General features: G+C 38.5%; 1 protein-coding gene across 1 annotated transcript in view; it reads left to right on the top strand.

Annotated features, from left to right (window-relative positions):
- Nucleotides 1–13,678: 13,678 nt before the first annotated feature.
- The window catches only part of LOC149260280 (la-related protein 6C-like), a 190,060-nt gene continuing 187,628 nt past the window's right edge, over nucleotides 13,679–16,110 (top strand). Inside the window, exon 1 of the mRNA XM_089420011.1 lies at nucleotides 13,679–14,995. Coding sequence (XP_089276137.1) covers nucleotides 14,198–14,995 — 798 coding nt within the window. The 5' untranslated portion in view covers nucleotides 13,679–14,197. The remainder of the gene's footprint in view (nucleotides 14,996–16,110) is intronic.

Raw genomic sequence — 16,110 nt, 5'->3', positions numbered from 1 at the left:
GTCCAACTACTTTCATGTGTTTGATGAACAATGTGTTGTGTCCTTATCTAGACAAGTTTGTGATAATATTTATTGATGACATGTTGATATATTCTAAGAATGAGGAAGAGCATGAAAAACACCTGGCAGTAGTGTTAAAATTGTTGAGAGAGCATCAGTTGTATGCCAAGATTAGTAAGTGCAGTTTATTTCAGACAAAAGTTCATTACTTGGGACAAGTTGTTTCCAAGGAAGGTGTAATAGTGGACAAAAAAAGATAAGAGCTATCATGGAGTGCGAAACTCCTAGGAATGTGGATGAGATTAGATCATTCATGGGACTAGCAGGTTACTACGAGCAGTTCATAAGGAACTTATCATGGATTGCCTATCCTATTACATCTTTGCAACGAAAAGGGAATAATTTTGAATGGACTAAGGAGTTTACAACTAGTTTTGAGTAGTTGAAGCATTTGCTTACAAATTCTCTATCTTAAAGATAGTAGATCTTGACAAAGAGTTTTTGGTATGCACAGATGCTTGCAAAAGAGGACTTAGTGGAGTTCCAATGCAAGAAGGACAAGTGGTATGCTACGAGTCAAGGAAGTTAAATGAGCACGAGTAGAACTATGTGACTCACGATCTTGAGTCGACAACTATCATTCATGCATTGAAGATGTGGAGACACTATCTTCTTAGCAGGAAGTTCATCTTGATGAGTGATCACAATGAGATGAGGTACTTATTTGATCAGCCTAATTTGAATGCCAAGCAAGCTAGATGGTTAACTACTCTAAGTGAGTTTGACTTCGAGATCAAGTACATCAAGGGAAAGGATAACAAGGTTGCAAATGATCTTAGTAGAAGAGTGCAGGTGAATCATGTTGCAGCATTGAGTTCTTATGGGACAAACTTTCAGGAGTGGATCTTGCAAGGCAGTAAAACATGATGACAGGTATTATCAGTTGAGGCATAGGTTACAATGGCAGGGTTAAGATGATAGGGATGAGGAGTATCAGCTCACAGCAGATGGCTTGATCAGATTTAGGAACAAGATTTATGTGCTGGACAACAGTGAGATCAATAATATTATCTTGAGGGAGTTTCATGTCAAGCCGTATTTGGGTCACTCGAGATATCAAAATACATTGACAATAGTTAAGAAATTCTATCATTGTCGAACTCGAAGAAACATGTGGTTGACTTTGTCGCGAGATGTTTGGATTGTCAGCAGGTAAAAGCAGAGTGGAAGCATCCAGGTGGTTTATTGCAACTGATATGATTCCAGAGTGGAAATGGGAGGTCACTTCCATGGACTTCATTATAGGTTTGTCGAGGACATTGAGACAACATGATTCCATCATGGTTGTGGTTGAAAGGTTAAGTAAGGTAGCTCATATTTTCATCAGGAAGATAGTGAGATTGCATGGTGTTCCTAAGAAGATTATATCCAACAGAGATGACAAGTCCACTTCCAGGTTTCAGAATAGTTATTTGCAGGTTTTGGGATAGAGTTTTCCTTCAGTACAACTTATCATCTACAGACAGATGGACAAACATAGAGGGTCAACATGATTCTTAGGGCTATGTTGAGGATGTACGTTATGCATCAAAAAAAGAAGTGGGAAGAGTACCTTCCACTGGTAGAGTTTTCATATAACATTGGGTATCAGGAATCCTTGAAGATGAGTCCGTCTGAGTCACTCTATGGGCGAAGTTGTAATACTCCTATCAGTTGGAGTGATCTAGTGAATACTGTGTTGATCATGTGCCAAGCTGGCACCTCAGTATTGCAGGGCTTTCGAGATCCTTGAGAGGATTGGACCAGTGGCCTACAGACTCACACTGCCTCCGACAATGAAATTCCATGATGTTTTCCATGTTTCATTGCTTAAGAAGGATGTCCAGGATGTTGATCATGTGATTGAATTGTTTGTATTGCAAGTGGAATTAGAGGGAGAATTCCAACCATAACCACAATGCATATTGCAGTAGAAACAACTCATGCTCTGGAACTGAACAATCAAGCAAGTTAAAATGCAGTGGAAGCACTTTGGGCCCAATGAAGCTACATGGGAGATGGAAGATCAGATGCGGGCTATGTATCATTCATTATTTGTTGGTTCAAGCAAAAGAGTTTTTGGTAAATGTATATAGATATTGTGGTAGATACCTCAATGAATTGTGTTATAAAGCTCTAATAAGCAGTATGATTGTCATGTTTGTCATGTTGGTCATGGTTTGTGTAACGCTCTCCTCCCACATTTAACCAAGCTAACTGGTCCACTGGGGTAAACATGTGACGAGAAGCTACTATGATGTGATTCAACTCCCCATGTACAGTTAAGGTAGTGGAACTGACAAAAATAAACCATTCTAACCTTCCTTTAGAGCTATAGTGTTGGGAGTGGAGCTTGATTATCTTCTTTATTCATAGGTATCACTGCATTGGACCCTTGTTTGTAATGGGGTAGAAACGCCGCCCGTTTTTTTGCCGCCATGGGGGGCGACAATGATTTTTATGAGCCCCCCCTGGCGGGGGTTCAGGGGCAGTGCCCCCAAAGCTAAAAATAGTTGTACAAATGCCTTGTAAAATATTGTAATTTCGTAGTCAATCAGAGTTGTTCATTAGGCAGATGATCTGACAGTAGAATTTAAGTTTAATTTAGGGTTTTTTTTCCCTAGAAGGCAACCCCTCACTATATATGAGGGAATTGTATTGCAGCTATGTAGATGTGTATTTTGAGCGAGAAAGAGAGAGGAGATTTTTTTCCCCTGGGAAAAAGTCGTAATTTCTATTAAAGTTAAGAAATTACATTTTGCATATGTCGAAGCATTCAAATACAGGCAGCTGTGCCTACCAAGATCAGTCTGTAGTACTATATAAACAAAAATTAGAGCAGGTTGTCTCCTCGCAGGGAGCTGTCCAAAACTGTTCACTAACAGTGTTCAAAATAGGAGTCCATTGCTCTACGCAGAGAGCCATATATATCAAAAGTAAAGTGTTGTATAGTGCTAAATATGTAGAGATATATACAACTATTGACAACAAAAATAAACAAGTGAAAATCTGTAAGTGGGCTTTTATAGCCCATTGTCCATCCGATCATCAAAGGGTCTATGATAATGCTGATAGAATGACCCTTCGATTTCCTCCTGTATCAGCCAATTGTCTCCTTGTCTGTGCGCTGCCTCTTTGGAGAGTTGATCTGCAATGGTATTTTGTTCCCTGTAGATATGACGACAAGCAAATGATTCAAATGAAGTAGTCAGCCTCTTTGCCTCATCTAATATGTGCCTCAATGAAAATGCATGACAATGAGATGCATCAGACAGCCAATTGCAAACTATTTTAGAATCACCAAACAGCTGGAGATGTCTGCATTGTTTATGTATGGCAAAGTGTATGAGGTGCTTGGCAGTGCACAGTTCAGCATAGTTATTAGTTCCTCTGCCTAGGTTTATTTGTATTTTGAAGCAGTGTGTTTCATTGAGATATAGTACTGCGCCTCCCCCACAGCCCACCTCTTGTGCAGAACCATCAAAAAAAGCCCATGGTTTGGATTTGTCAATATCCAATTGTTTAATGATGCGAACAGGACCTATGTGTTCTTCATCAGGTATCATGTTGTAATCCGCAATGGTATGAAGAAGGATAGTAGGCCAGTGAGGGGCTCTGAGGTTGAAAATAGCCTGATTCCGGGCAATCCAGATTGCCCAGCATGCAAGAAGCGGAATATTAATGGCCTTCCCCGAGTGTTCTTGGTTCCAGTTCTCCCATGCCTCCATTATGCTATGACCATGCCAGTTTTTCAATTGCGGGAGATGAGAAGAGAGGTCATGCCAAAAATGTAATGTGATGCAGCAGTTCAGAAATAAGTGTAAAGTACTTTCTTCCTCCTGGTGACAGAGATGGTAGCGGAAGGGTCCATGGAAGGATCGCTTCATAAGATTGGTGCCCGTAGGTACTTTATCAAAGATTATGTTCCACATGAGCAGTCGAGTACGCGGGGCTGATTTGAGTTTCCATAATGCCTTCCATGTGGGATGGATAATATGAGGCTTATGAGACTCCATGAGCTTTAGATAGCCAAGCTTCGGGGTATATGCTCCATGTTTTGCATAAGCCCAAATGATTTCATCAGGTCCATCAGTAAGTCTGATATGAGCTTGAGTGAGTGCATCCGTGTACTCTGCCCATTCATTGTGCCACTGTGCCGGAATATCTAATGCTTGAGCGCTGGTCCAGGCTTGATGGAGGAAGGAGGAGTTTGCTTGATCACCAATATGCATTATGTATGTGATACCTCTGTCATTAAGATGTCCAATGAGGCCATCTGAGAGTCTGTGAGTATTTCCACATCCAACCCAAGGGTCCAGACCTATTCGGACTGCATTACCAGCCTTGATGCGCCAAGTTAATCCTTCTCGTAATAAGGGTAGTGTGCCGATGACAGCTTTCCATATGATGGATATGTTATGATTAGTTCTCTGTTGACTGCATATCCAATCCAACACATTCAAGGGCCTGATGTATTTTGCACATGCTACCCTGGTCCAGAGTCCTTCAGAGGTGAGAAGTTGCCATCCGAGTTTGGCAGCCAGAGCTCTAGAGAAAAGGTCGAGCCTTTTGATACCCCAGCCCCCCCAGCGTTTGGGCTTTGCAATAGTATCCCATTTCACCCAAGCAAAAATTCTGCCAGGCTGATGGCCCTTCCAAAGAAATCTACTGCAAATATGCTGTAATCTGTTGAGTATGCCCTTGGGAATCCATGTGAGAGCCATCCAGTATACTGGAGTGGCCTCAATCACAGCTTTAATAAGTATCAGTCTACCAGCTCGAGATAGGTATCGGTGATACCAAACTTGTAGTCTCTTCTCCACCTTGGCTATTAGCCATAACCAATCTGTTATTCTGTATCCATAAAGAGAGAGGAGATTGTGTGAGAGGGAAGAGGAAATTACAACGGATTTGTTATAGGTTGTATCTCTTCATTTTGTTGGATAATATAAAGGAAGGAATGGTTGTTTCTCCATGGACGTAGCTCAAATTGGGTGAACCACGTATATTTGTGTCTCTCTTGTTTTATGCATTTTCTATGTTTATGTTTATGCAATATTTTATGTGTTCCATTGCTTTGTAATATATAATTTTCTAACATACAAACCCTTCAAGAGGCAACCAACTGTTCTAGGTGCTTAACCCCTGATACAACTTGTCTTTTTGATGATATGGACCCCCAATCGCTCCCATGACAAGCTATGCATGTGACTGGCGCCCTCTAGTCGTTCCCACAACAAGGAATGCTAGCGAATGTGGCCTTTTTCAAGCAGTTCTGAGCCAACGACCTCAGATTCTATGCCACTTTTTTAGGGTCAGGACTCACACCACTGCCCACAACTTCATGAAACTTTCATAAATGATAAAAAAACCATGAAATAAGGCTACTAATGCAAAAAACTGTACAAGGACTTGACTAGACCCCTACTAGCCATGACATGCATTTCGTCAGGCATATCATAAATATGTAATCTACAAGTCGTAACAACATATTTGAGCATAGGGGGTCTCATACTTATCTGAGATTCGTAAAGAAAAGTTGATGCCTTATCACGATAGCTGCATTATCATCTATTAGGTCATATAATCATTCACATTTCATATACTAATCAAATCATGATGATAACCATAATAAAAGTGTGTCATAAACCGTGCTTATAACCAACATATAACCATAGAAATATGATGATAGAACAACCATAAAAACCACATATGAAAAAGTACATTTACACATGAAATACCAAATGAGAAGGAGATTCTATTAATTAATGCATAAGCCAACCAAGCCAGGGACTTCCATGAACCACTCGCCATAGATTGGGTTGAACCAAATCTTTTTTCCAGTCAATCACCCATGTGCCATATTATAAGCATGAATGTGGGACTCACAACAAAACCAACAAGGGCTTCCTTAGGATTTACTGTATATCCCACCAAGGGATTCCTAGGCCCAAAACCCTCATCAATATAACCATGCTTTACCATAATCTCACCAAATCACTAGGCCCTAAACAAGCATGGATGCCTCCAGATCTCTCCACCTAAACCGTGAGGAATTTGTCTATCTCAACCTCTCGTCTTTACCATGTATCCCACCATTACCGGTCAAGGGATTCCTAGGCCTACGAGGTCACCACCCTCTGGGCTTTACTGTGTATCCCGCCATTACTGGTCAAGGGATTCCTAGGCCCAATCAAGGGTACACACAATCAGGCTTTATCACAATCCCACCTTCATCACAATCCCACCTTCACTAGTCCAGGGATTCCTAGGCCTTGTGACTTCTCGTAAGACCACCCCACTTAGTTTTGAAACCATCCGACAATCCATCTCAATCAAGGCACACCATGGCTATCCAGAAATGGCAAGGCAAGGTTGAAACCATTGTCACACCTGGAAAAACCCCTACCATTGACAACAAGAGAACCAAAAACACACATGCATGTACCATGCATGCCAAAAGTAGCAAGGAAATCATACATGCAACTCGATACTTGCAAGTAAACCCATTGTAGTCGCTTGATTCCATCTCTTCCTTGCTTAATCTTTGCTTCTCTCTGCTTTCTTTCCCTTCCTTTGCCTTCTTTCCTCCAATGCTAGAGTGCTCCAAGAATGCTCTAATTGTCCAAGAATATGAGAGATAGAGGGAATAAAGAGAGAAAGATCCAAAATTGAACTTAGAAAAGTCTATGAACTAATCCTCATAAGCCTTTTTATCATTGAGGCCTTTATTTTCTTCAATTTCCATTATTTTTCCTTCATTTTCCTCCTCATGCAAATATGTGACTTTTCACCTTCTTTTTTTCCTCATTTCCATTATTTTCATAAATAAAATGCCAATGAATGCCACTTTGCCTTTTCAAATCCTTTGTCGTTCCTTTGCCAATTTTCCCCTAGCCATAATAAACCAAATGAACACCCACTGGGATTGTTTTCCCAACTTTAAGCTTGGAATACGTGTCCCATGACCTTGGTCTTATTTTGCATCCATTAAATTTATTACATGGATTTTTGACCAGGGTTGTTACAATTTGCAGTAGTTGTTCATTGTAAATACTGCATCGAGCTATGTTATAAAGTTCCATGGCAGTATGTTTTGTTTTCAATAGTTTGCTAGTCATAGGTGTCATTGAACGCCACGGACGATGTTCCCTTAAGGGGGAGAGGTTTGCAACAACCCCTGGTTCATTTTCCATGTAAATAAAATAAGACCAAGATCATGGGACATGTATTCCAAGTTGAATGTTGGGAAAAACATAATGATGGATATCACTGGTGATTAATTATTGGCTATGGAAATTGGCAAGGGAAAAGTGGCAATAATTGGCATTTATTTATGAAAATAAAGGAAAATAGGAGAAAAAAGGAAGGTGAAGAGACACAAATTTGCATGAGAGGGAAATTGAAGGAAAACGAAGTAAATAGAGGCCTCAATGATAAAAAGGCTTATGAGGCTCAGTTCACAACTTTTGCTGGTGGAGCTTTTGTTAGTTAAGTCTTGGAGCTCTCTTCTATTCTCTCATTCTCTCATGCTCTTGTACACTTAGAGTATTTTTATAGCATTCTTGGAGCACTTTGACATAAATTGGATTTGGAGAAAGAAGGAAAACACAAGCAACAAAGCACAAGGGAACAATTGGATCAACAATTACAACTAGATTTCTTTGCAGGTAGTAGGTTTCCCGTGTGATTTCCTTGCTAATTTATGGATGCATGATATATGCATGTGATTTTATGGTTATGTGTTGTCATTGGCATGGATATTTGCCTAGATTGACAGTGGTTTCAGCCTTGCCTTAATATTTTCTAGATAACCATGGTGTTGTTAGTTTTTCCACTTGATTGTTTTCTAATTGGTGCTCATAACTCCTTATGGTTGCGGATTGGAACAAACACTTTGGAAGACCTGGAACAACTTGGGTTGAGTTACTAGTCTTGGAGCCTAGGTTGGGACGAATGTTCTGGAGCCCTTGGTGGGTTGAGTTATTAGTCCCTGGATCCAGGCTGGATAAACGCTCTAGAGCCTTGGAAGGATGTGGGTTGAGTTATTATTTCTTGGAGCACTGGACAACTTGTGTAGAGATAGTTGGTGTTAGTGATGTCCAATTGCGGAGGCAGAATCACTGTGGTTGAAGCTTGAGGTGGTTTGACCTCTGGAAGCCTTGGGTTGGTTTTGTTTTGGTTTATTCCATGAGATCCCACATTCATGCTTGGAATATGGCGTGGGGGTGACTGACTGAAAGAGAGATTTGGTTTAGCCCAATCTATGGTCGGGTGGTACATGGAAGTCCATGACTTGGTTGGTATTTTCATATGTTAATAAGAGATATTTTCTACTATGATTCATGAATACTTATAGTGATTATTTTGGTGGTATTATGGTTGAGTTTCCATGGTTTTTATGCTTGTTATTTTCTAGTTATATGTTGGTTATATGATGTGTACCATTTAAGGCTCTTGTCATGAAATTGTTTAGTTATTTTTTGGTTGATAAATGTATGGACTAATAGGTGTTCATGCAACCATCTGGAGAGGGAATAGAGACTTCTTGATGATTCTCAGATGAATCTTAGACTATTATGATCATATATGCATTCATGACTTGTAGCTTACATGTTTTCCATGTGTTTGACGAAATATCTAGTGTGTTCTAGGAAGTCTAGGTCAAGTTCTTGATTCAAGTTTAAATGTTTAGCTTTGTCCTCATGTCAATAATGATTATGGAAAGTCTCAGGTAGTTCTGGGTAGTGGTCTAGAGGTTGGCCTGGAATTGTGGCTCAGATCTCGGGACCACACCCTCTGAACTGGGCAAGTTGGGTCACAACTACATGGAGGAAGTGTTGTGCATGTGGTTGGAGGCCTATAACCACACCCAGACCTTGTCATGCATGCAATTGGGAGTCTAGGTCAGTGAAAAAGAGCCCCAACTCAGGGTTTGGTCACCTGGGGTGGTCCTTTGGCCTTTGAGTGTCCTATAGCCCTAAGGGATGTTGTGAGTTGTTAGTTGTGGTTAGTTTGTAGGCCCCACTTCCTTAATTGGAGGATAGAGGTTAGGTCATGCCATAATAACTCTTCATCTCATGTTTACCCTGGCAAGATGATGAAATTGGGTAAATGTGGGAGGGGGTGGTTACATGATGCTTGAGGATCCCTTTCAGAGGGCCCTTGATTCTTTTGCCCCATTTTCCGATTTGGCCATCTCCTTCTCTTTTGGGTTTGCCACTTCCCCCCATCTTCCTACTCTTTCTAGGTTTCCTCTTTGTTGGGGTAGTTCTTGGAAAAATTCCCATACTCATGGCATTGCTTACATTTGAATGGGAACTAGTAGTAGTCCACTGGTTGAATAAAATACCAATTATCTATGGAAATTTGAATTGCTTATGGTAGACCTTTTTCTAGGTCTACATATCCTTGCACATGCATACATAAAATCACACAATTATGCTCTATCTATAAATTTTCCCAAAGCATTTGTAATGTTTCTCAGCGTGTCTACTTCCCAACAATATAAAGGGAGATGAGGCAGTTTGACCCATTTTGGCACAACTTTAGGCACATCATTTTTCGGGTTGAAGTCTAGTGTCCATCGATCTAAATGGAGACACTGGGTTCCCATGAGATAGGGCCCATTTCTAACTATATGATCTTGATATTTCTTCTTTTCAAACAAAAAAGTGAAGAAACCCTTCCCACAAAAAACACAATAAATATGGCCTTTAACCAAAGGGGCCCAATTCCTTTCCACCCATGCCCTTAAAGACATTGGATATGACCAAATCCCCATAAACTAACCCACGAATCCTCTTTTAGCTAAATTGATAACCATGTCTTTGGATTTCCTCAGATTAACCTAAACTCTGGGAATGTTATCCAATTTTTTGACAAACTTCTCATTTATGGGCTTCACCTCCTTCAATCATGATCACATACGAAAATTGAAGACCTCTACCTTAGGGGACAACGAAGGGCGAGGAGATGATAGAGAGGGGTGAGGGGGGTCACAAATCCCCACACAGCTATAGCCATCGTGCGACACTAGGGTTTATAGAGCGGAGGTGAGCGACATTGAGAGATACAATTAACTCATTCAGGATTAATGCCTTGTGAACAACCTTAGAGACGAATTTTCCCAAATTTTTTGATAGAACCATGGTTATATTCGCTACATTGTGCATAACCAGAGCACTTGTTGAGTTAGTGAAGTTGACCTTAGGGCTAGGGTTAATGGTTTTAAGGTATGTGTAGGCCTTAAAGAATAACATTTTTATACAAGAAGAACATACATGTGCATAGTAGGGTCTTGGATGAGTACTATGGTCATGTAAATTCACTCCATTTAATATAATTAAATCCACCACTTTGAATATTTGCAACAAAAAAATAACTTTTTATACAAGAAGGACATACATGTGCATGGTAGGGTCTTGGATGAGTAGTACACTCATGTAAATTCACTCCATTTAATATAATTGAATCCACCTTATTTGAATATTTGCTACTAAAAAAGAACCTTTTCATAAATGAAGGACATACATGTGCATAATAGGGTCTTAGATGAGTAGTACGACCATGTGCTATGTGTCTCCATTAAGTAGATGATTATTGAGTGAGCAACAATCCTTTTTTTGTTTGTTTGTAAGTTAGGTTGCCTTTGTATTATTGTTCAAAGGAAAAGCATTGCATACTTATGACTGCTGATGTGCCCCTAGGGAAACTAGACTAGTAGCATAGGAATAAGTCTAAGGTCATGAAAACCATTCCGAATGTTTGACTAGTCTAAATAATGAGTTTGTGACTATTTAAAAAACTATAGAATATAACATAACAAACTAACAATAAGGCAAACTAGCTTGTGAACTCTCTTATAACACAAAAATCCACATAGTAGACCATAACTAACCTGTTGGACAATCCATCTTAATGAGAGCTCGAGCCTGTTCATCATCCTTACTACTTTTGAAGTCCAAGTTGGCAAGTTTCTTGGTGAGAATTGAAACCTTAGTGTCCAATTTGTTGACATGTTGTTGTAGGCATCTATGTAAAGAAGTATTCCTTCTTGTGCATTCTTGCACTCAACCAGAAATTTTCCCACCAAAGTCTTCATCTACCAATATAATCGATTATTTGCATGTATTAGGCTTGCCTAGATTGAGTGTTTCTCGTGTTTGGAATTCATTGTCCTACATTCTCAACCACCTCAATATCAGACAAGAACCTATACTCTACACAAACTACTCTTTTTATCAATTCTATTTCATCTTGAGTAGAGTGCAAAGTACATTCCCGAGAGCAACGAGTTGAATCCTCCACATTAGCTTGGGCTTTGGTGCAAGGGGGCTCTTCTCTACTACTGCCATTACATCCAGTGAAGGAGCACCCACGATGAGGCATAATGGCTATAAGAAAAAAAGGAAGGAAGATAGGTGGGGATAGGGTCGATATAGAAAAGGAGGACCAAGGCCAATAGACCAATAGAGGAGCGCTCCAACAAATTAGAGGAATTGAGCTGAAAGGAGTCAAAGAACAGGTTCGGGGTAAGAGAAAGGGATACACAGATAATTGAATCTAGAGAGGAATGAAGTTAAGAGAGAATAGAACCAAAGGGATGAAAGTGAAGGAAGGAGGGAAAAACCTCTCAAAAAAATAGTAAACCAAGTAGAAACTATATCAAAATCAAAGAAACAATGACAACTTAGCCAAAATATGTGCCAAGGGAGGAAACCACTACTAAATGCAAGTATCTTGCACACTCCATATCATGATTGAATTGCAATCTGCCATTTTGAATGCCAAAATCCACCCACCACTATTGACATGATGTTAAAAAGTGGTGAGGGTCATTACATAATGCAAGAAGATGTTGATAAGATTGGCCTTAACATCTCCCAACAACCAAGTAGCACATGTAGCTTTCAACTCTGTCAACTATCCTTGCACCATAATATTAAACAATGGCTCAATCAAGATATAAGAGCGTCATTTTGATCATTCTTGATGGGCACACTATGTAGAGAAAGCGAAAAACAATCTTAGTTAAACACATAAAAAATAATACAAAATGACCCTTGAAGTTCCTACTAGATGCATGAAACATTAAGATGAAACACTTAATTATCATTCAACTTAGTTAAAAATATATTTTTGACAATAAACTTTTACAAAACTCTTAATCAAAATATTTAAATTTGAATTTTTAAAAGAAATGAATTTTACAAATATATTAAAACAAATATTTTGAAATCAATATCACGAAAATGTGATTTTAACATTTTTTTAATTAAACAAATTAAATTAATTTTTTAATCAACAAAAAATTCAATTATTTTAATTAAGAAATTAAAATTATTTCATCATTATTCGTGAATTTATTTTAACCCAATAAACAATATAAATAATACCAAAAGAACAAGTTAAACAAAGTTGTATAAATAATACCAAAAGAACAAGTTAAACAAAGTTGTATAAAGTCATTTGGTGAGTGTCTTTGTGTCTTATTAAAATAATGTCTATAGGTTTAAGTGTTTCATCTAGGTTAAATATTTATGTAAGATTAAGAAGTTAATTATATTTTAAAAGGTTTTTTTGCTGGATTGTTTTTGGGTGAGTGTCTTGTGTCTTATTAAAATAATGTATATAGGTTTAAGTGTTTCATTTAGGTTAAATGATTTATTTATTTAAAATTAAGAAGTTAATTATATTTTAAAATGTTTTTTTTTTTAATTGTTAGTTTACATGAGTTTTAAGATGATTGGCACGACTAATTTGTGACTTGAGTAGTTGTAATGGGGATCACATTTATTTTATGAGTTTTAAGATGATTGACAAGATTAATTTGTGGTTTGAGTAGCTGTGATAGAATCACACTCAATTTGAGTCATACTAGCCCTTAACATGATTAGATTTTTGCCCACAAAATTTCAAATGAATGACCTTTACCCCACAAAGTACCTTAACTCACCATCTACTCTAAGCCCCATCAACTATGTTTTAAAATTTCTATATATAAAAAAAAAAACTTTATTATATGTTTTAAAATGTTATCAAATTTTATTAGGGTTAAAACTTTACTAATATAATGAAAACAATTAATTATATTTAAAATATCAAATTAAAACTTTACTAATATAATTAAAACAATTAATTATATTTAAAATATCAAATTTTATTATTGTTAAAACTTTACTAATATAATTAAAACAATTAATTATATTTAAAAAATAAAAACTTAATTATAACTTGGATTAAGGCCTATATAGGATTTAAGTCATAATTAATCTTGAAAACCTCACTTTCATTCCATAAAATCAATATAACGCCTTTATCCATTATATTTTGGTTTCTATTGGTCAATTTTAGGCAGATTCAATAACCTTGGGACCCATGAGCCTAAACAATGGCTTAGGTTTGAATTCTTCTGTGTTTGATGAATGTTGCATAACTAATTTCAACCATAGTTGACTAACAAAAACGGTTACTGGTGGGAAGTGGATAATTCCAAAAGGCATGTTGTTGTGAAACATTAGCCTATTTAAATATTATTTTAGAAAATAAATAAATTCAACTAAGAAAATGATGGAAGCTCTGGCAGGTTGAGATTGCTTTAGTTACGGAATCAAAGGGCCGATAACCTTCGAGTAATGAAAAATTGACACGGCACGAGGAGTACGACTACAATCTTTCACGGGATTCTCTTGAAAAAAACTAAACTGAGGTCTGAAATAACTAGGAAGGATCCATGCCAACGAGCAAGAGAAACAACAGATCCAATGCGATAAATTCTATATCCTCTTTAAATAGAGTTGGAAGGATTTTCCGATTGAACAACAAAATCCATTAAATGGGCAAAAATTCCCCTTAAAACCCAAAAAAACACTCGAAAATTCAGACCGTTACAGAGATTTAATCAAGATTAGCCGTTTTACCAAAAATTGAATGATTTGGTTAGTCTTTAAAGAAACAGCCCCCAAATATAGAGGCAAATAGATACAGAATTGCGAGAGGAGGAAGTGGAAGTGAGGTGAAGGCTGGTGATCGGACTTCAAGCAGAGTGCAGACTGCAGAAGAGCTTTCGATTTGCCAATTCTAACGCACGCACTGTTTTTTCTTGAAATCTCTTTATTACAGCGCTCTGGTGGGTCTTTAATGGCTGCCAAGGAGAATGAGGAGAACTGTAGCCATACATAAGAGAAGAAGAAGAGGAGGAAGAGTGTATTTATCAAGTATATTAATCCAAGCTATCTTGTTACAGAAACATCAAATAACCACCATGGCACATCAGCCTCTCTGGAATGCTGATGAGTACTCACTGCAATTGGATTCTGCCCAAGAATGCAACTACCCAGAAACACCACCACAAGAAGCGCAACGCCCACATCATGATCATGCGGATATGGACCCCGAAGCTCCAGGATCCTTGGAGTATAATGACAGGGACAGTTCTGCAGGGCATTCGAAGATCAATGGCGGTGAAGAGGCCAAGAAAATCGATGGACCTCCATGTGGGTCTTCAGTGAGCAAGGGTTTTACAGTCAGCAAACTCAACGCAAAGGCTCCAGAATTCATTCCGAGAGGACCCCTGTCTCCCTTGCAGGCACCCACAACTCCCCCTATTCTGCAAGCTCAGCAGACCCGACCCGTTGTTTCTCAACCGTTGCCACGGCTTATGATACCCCAGAGCCCCCGTCCGCAGGCCCTCCAAGTCTATTCAGCAGGTTCTCCCAGAATGCCTGTTCAGTTCCCCACATCCCCTGCTCAAGTGGGTCAGGCTTGTTTTTCAGCCTCCAGGCCTCTAGCCCATGGTTCTTCTCCTCACCATTCCCCGGGTGCTGGGGGGTTGGTTGAGTATTATGCCGAACATGAGGCTTCTGATGCGGAGAACACAGGGAGTGCTGCTTCCAGTTCTTTGGCCAAGGGTGGTGTTCTTACTGAAGAGCTCAGACAGAAAATTGTCAGACAGGTAGTGAACCTCTCTTTCAAAAATTCTGCAACATTTCAGAATTATCATTTTCAGATTCAAGAGAGACGCCTTTGCCTTGTTAAAAGATTTATATGGAGCCCTGAATTTCTGTTAGTTTATCTCTTTTTTTATTCGATTTTTTTAGTTATATATGTCAAAGTGTGTGGATTGCCAGACTCATGTTAAATTGACCGCCATTAGCCCTTCCACTTCTCTGGTTCCTCTGTTTTGTGTGACATTTATTTTATTTTCGTTTCATTTTCATTTTATTTTATCTTAAATTTGGAATTGATTCTATAACAGAAAATACTTTTCTATAGTTTGCGCTCAGTGTGACACATAATAGTACAAGAAGGCTTTCTACATCTCTGTTTTATTCATTTGATTGAAACAATATAAATAAACCACAGATAATGTAAAAATTACTTATCTGTTGCACATGCAAACTATTTCTATGAACAGAGAAATATGCCAATCTTTTAGGATCGATGCACTCCAATTTTTAGTTCATTCTTTATTCCATTTCTTTGTTGATTTGGTAATTATTCTTTTTCGGGAAATGTAGATTAGTTTTATGATTAGGATTTGCAACAAATCGAGCGAAGTATAAGAATGGAGTTCACCCTGCTATTATCCAAATGCTTTTTCCGAACCCTCTATTATGTAGATGTTGTGGTGCTGGCATATTATAATATTTCAATCATCATATTAGATAATTACTAAATGACAAAAATGAACCAGATTGGGGCAGGGCTTGGGTTAAGTTGTTATCCTGAATAAGTTTTTTAATGTGTTCAGCTTCCCACACAGGCACATCTTCTTTTGAGTGTGGCTCTTTTGGTGATTCCATGGAATGCACCTTCAACCCAAACCTACCTCTTTTCTTATTGGCAAGGGTTTTTTATACTAACAAGGAAGTCTCTTCGTGGGATGATCGAGTGGTTGGCACAATGGGATGTTATCCCCTTCACCGGTTTCAAATTCCAGGGGGACATCTTTGGCCTGTTGTGATAAGGCTCAAGGAGTAAGCTCCTGGTATACTCTTGGTGTTATAGTGAGCCACTAAGTTTGATCTTGGCCCTCATTCACCAAGGAGTTACTTATTCACCATGGTA

The sequence above is a fragment of the Pinus tabuliformis genome, chromosome 6 (assembly GCF_031772625.1).
Source record: "Pinus tabuliformis cultivar Carrire ecotype Pingquan chromosome 6, CPIR1, whole genome shotgun sequence".
NCBI lineage: Eukaryota > Viridiplantae > Streptophyta > Pinopsida > Pinales > Pinaceae > Pinus > Pinus tabuliformis.
Note: the sequence above shows the minus strand (reverse complement) of the source record. Positions and strands in the feature narration are given on the sequence as shown.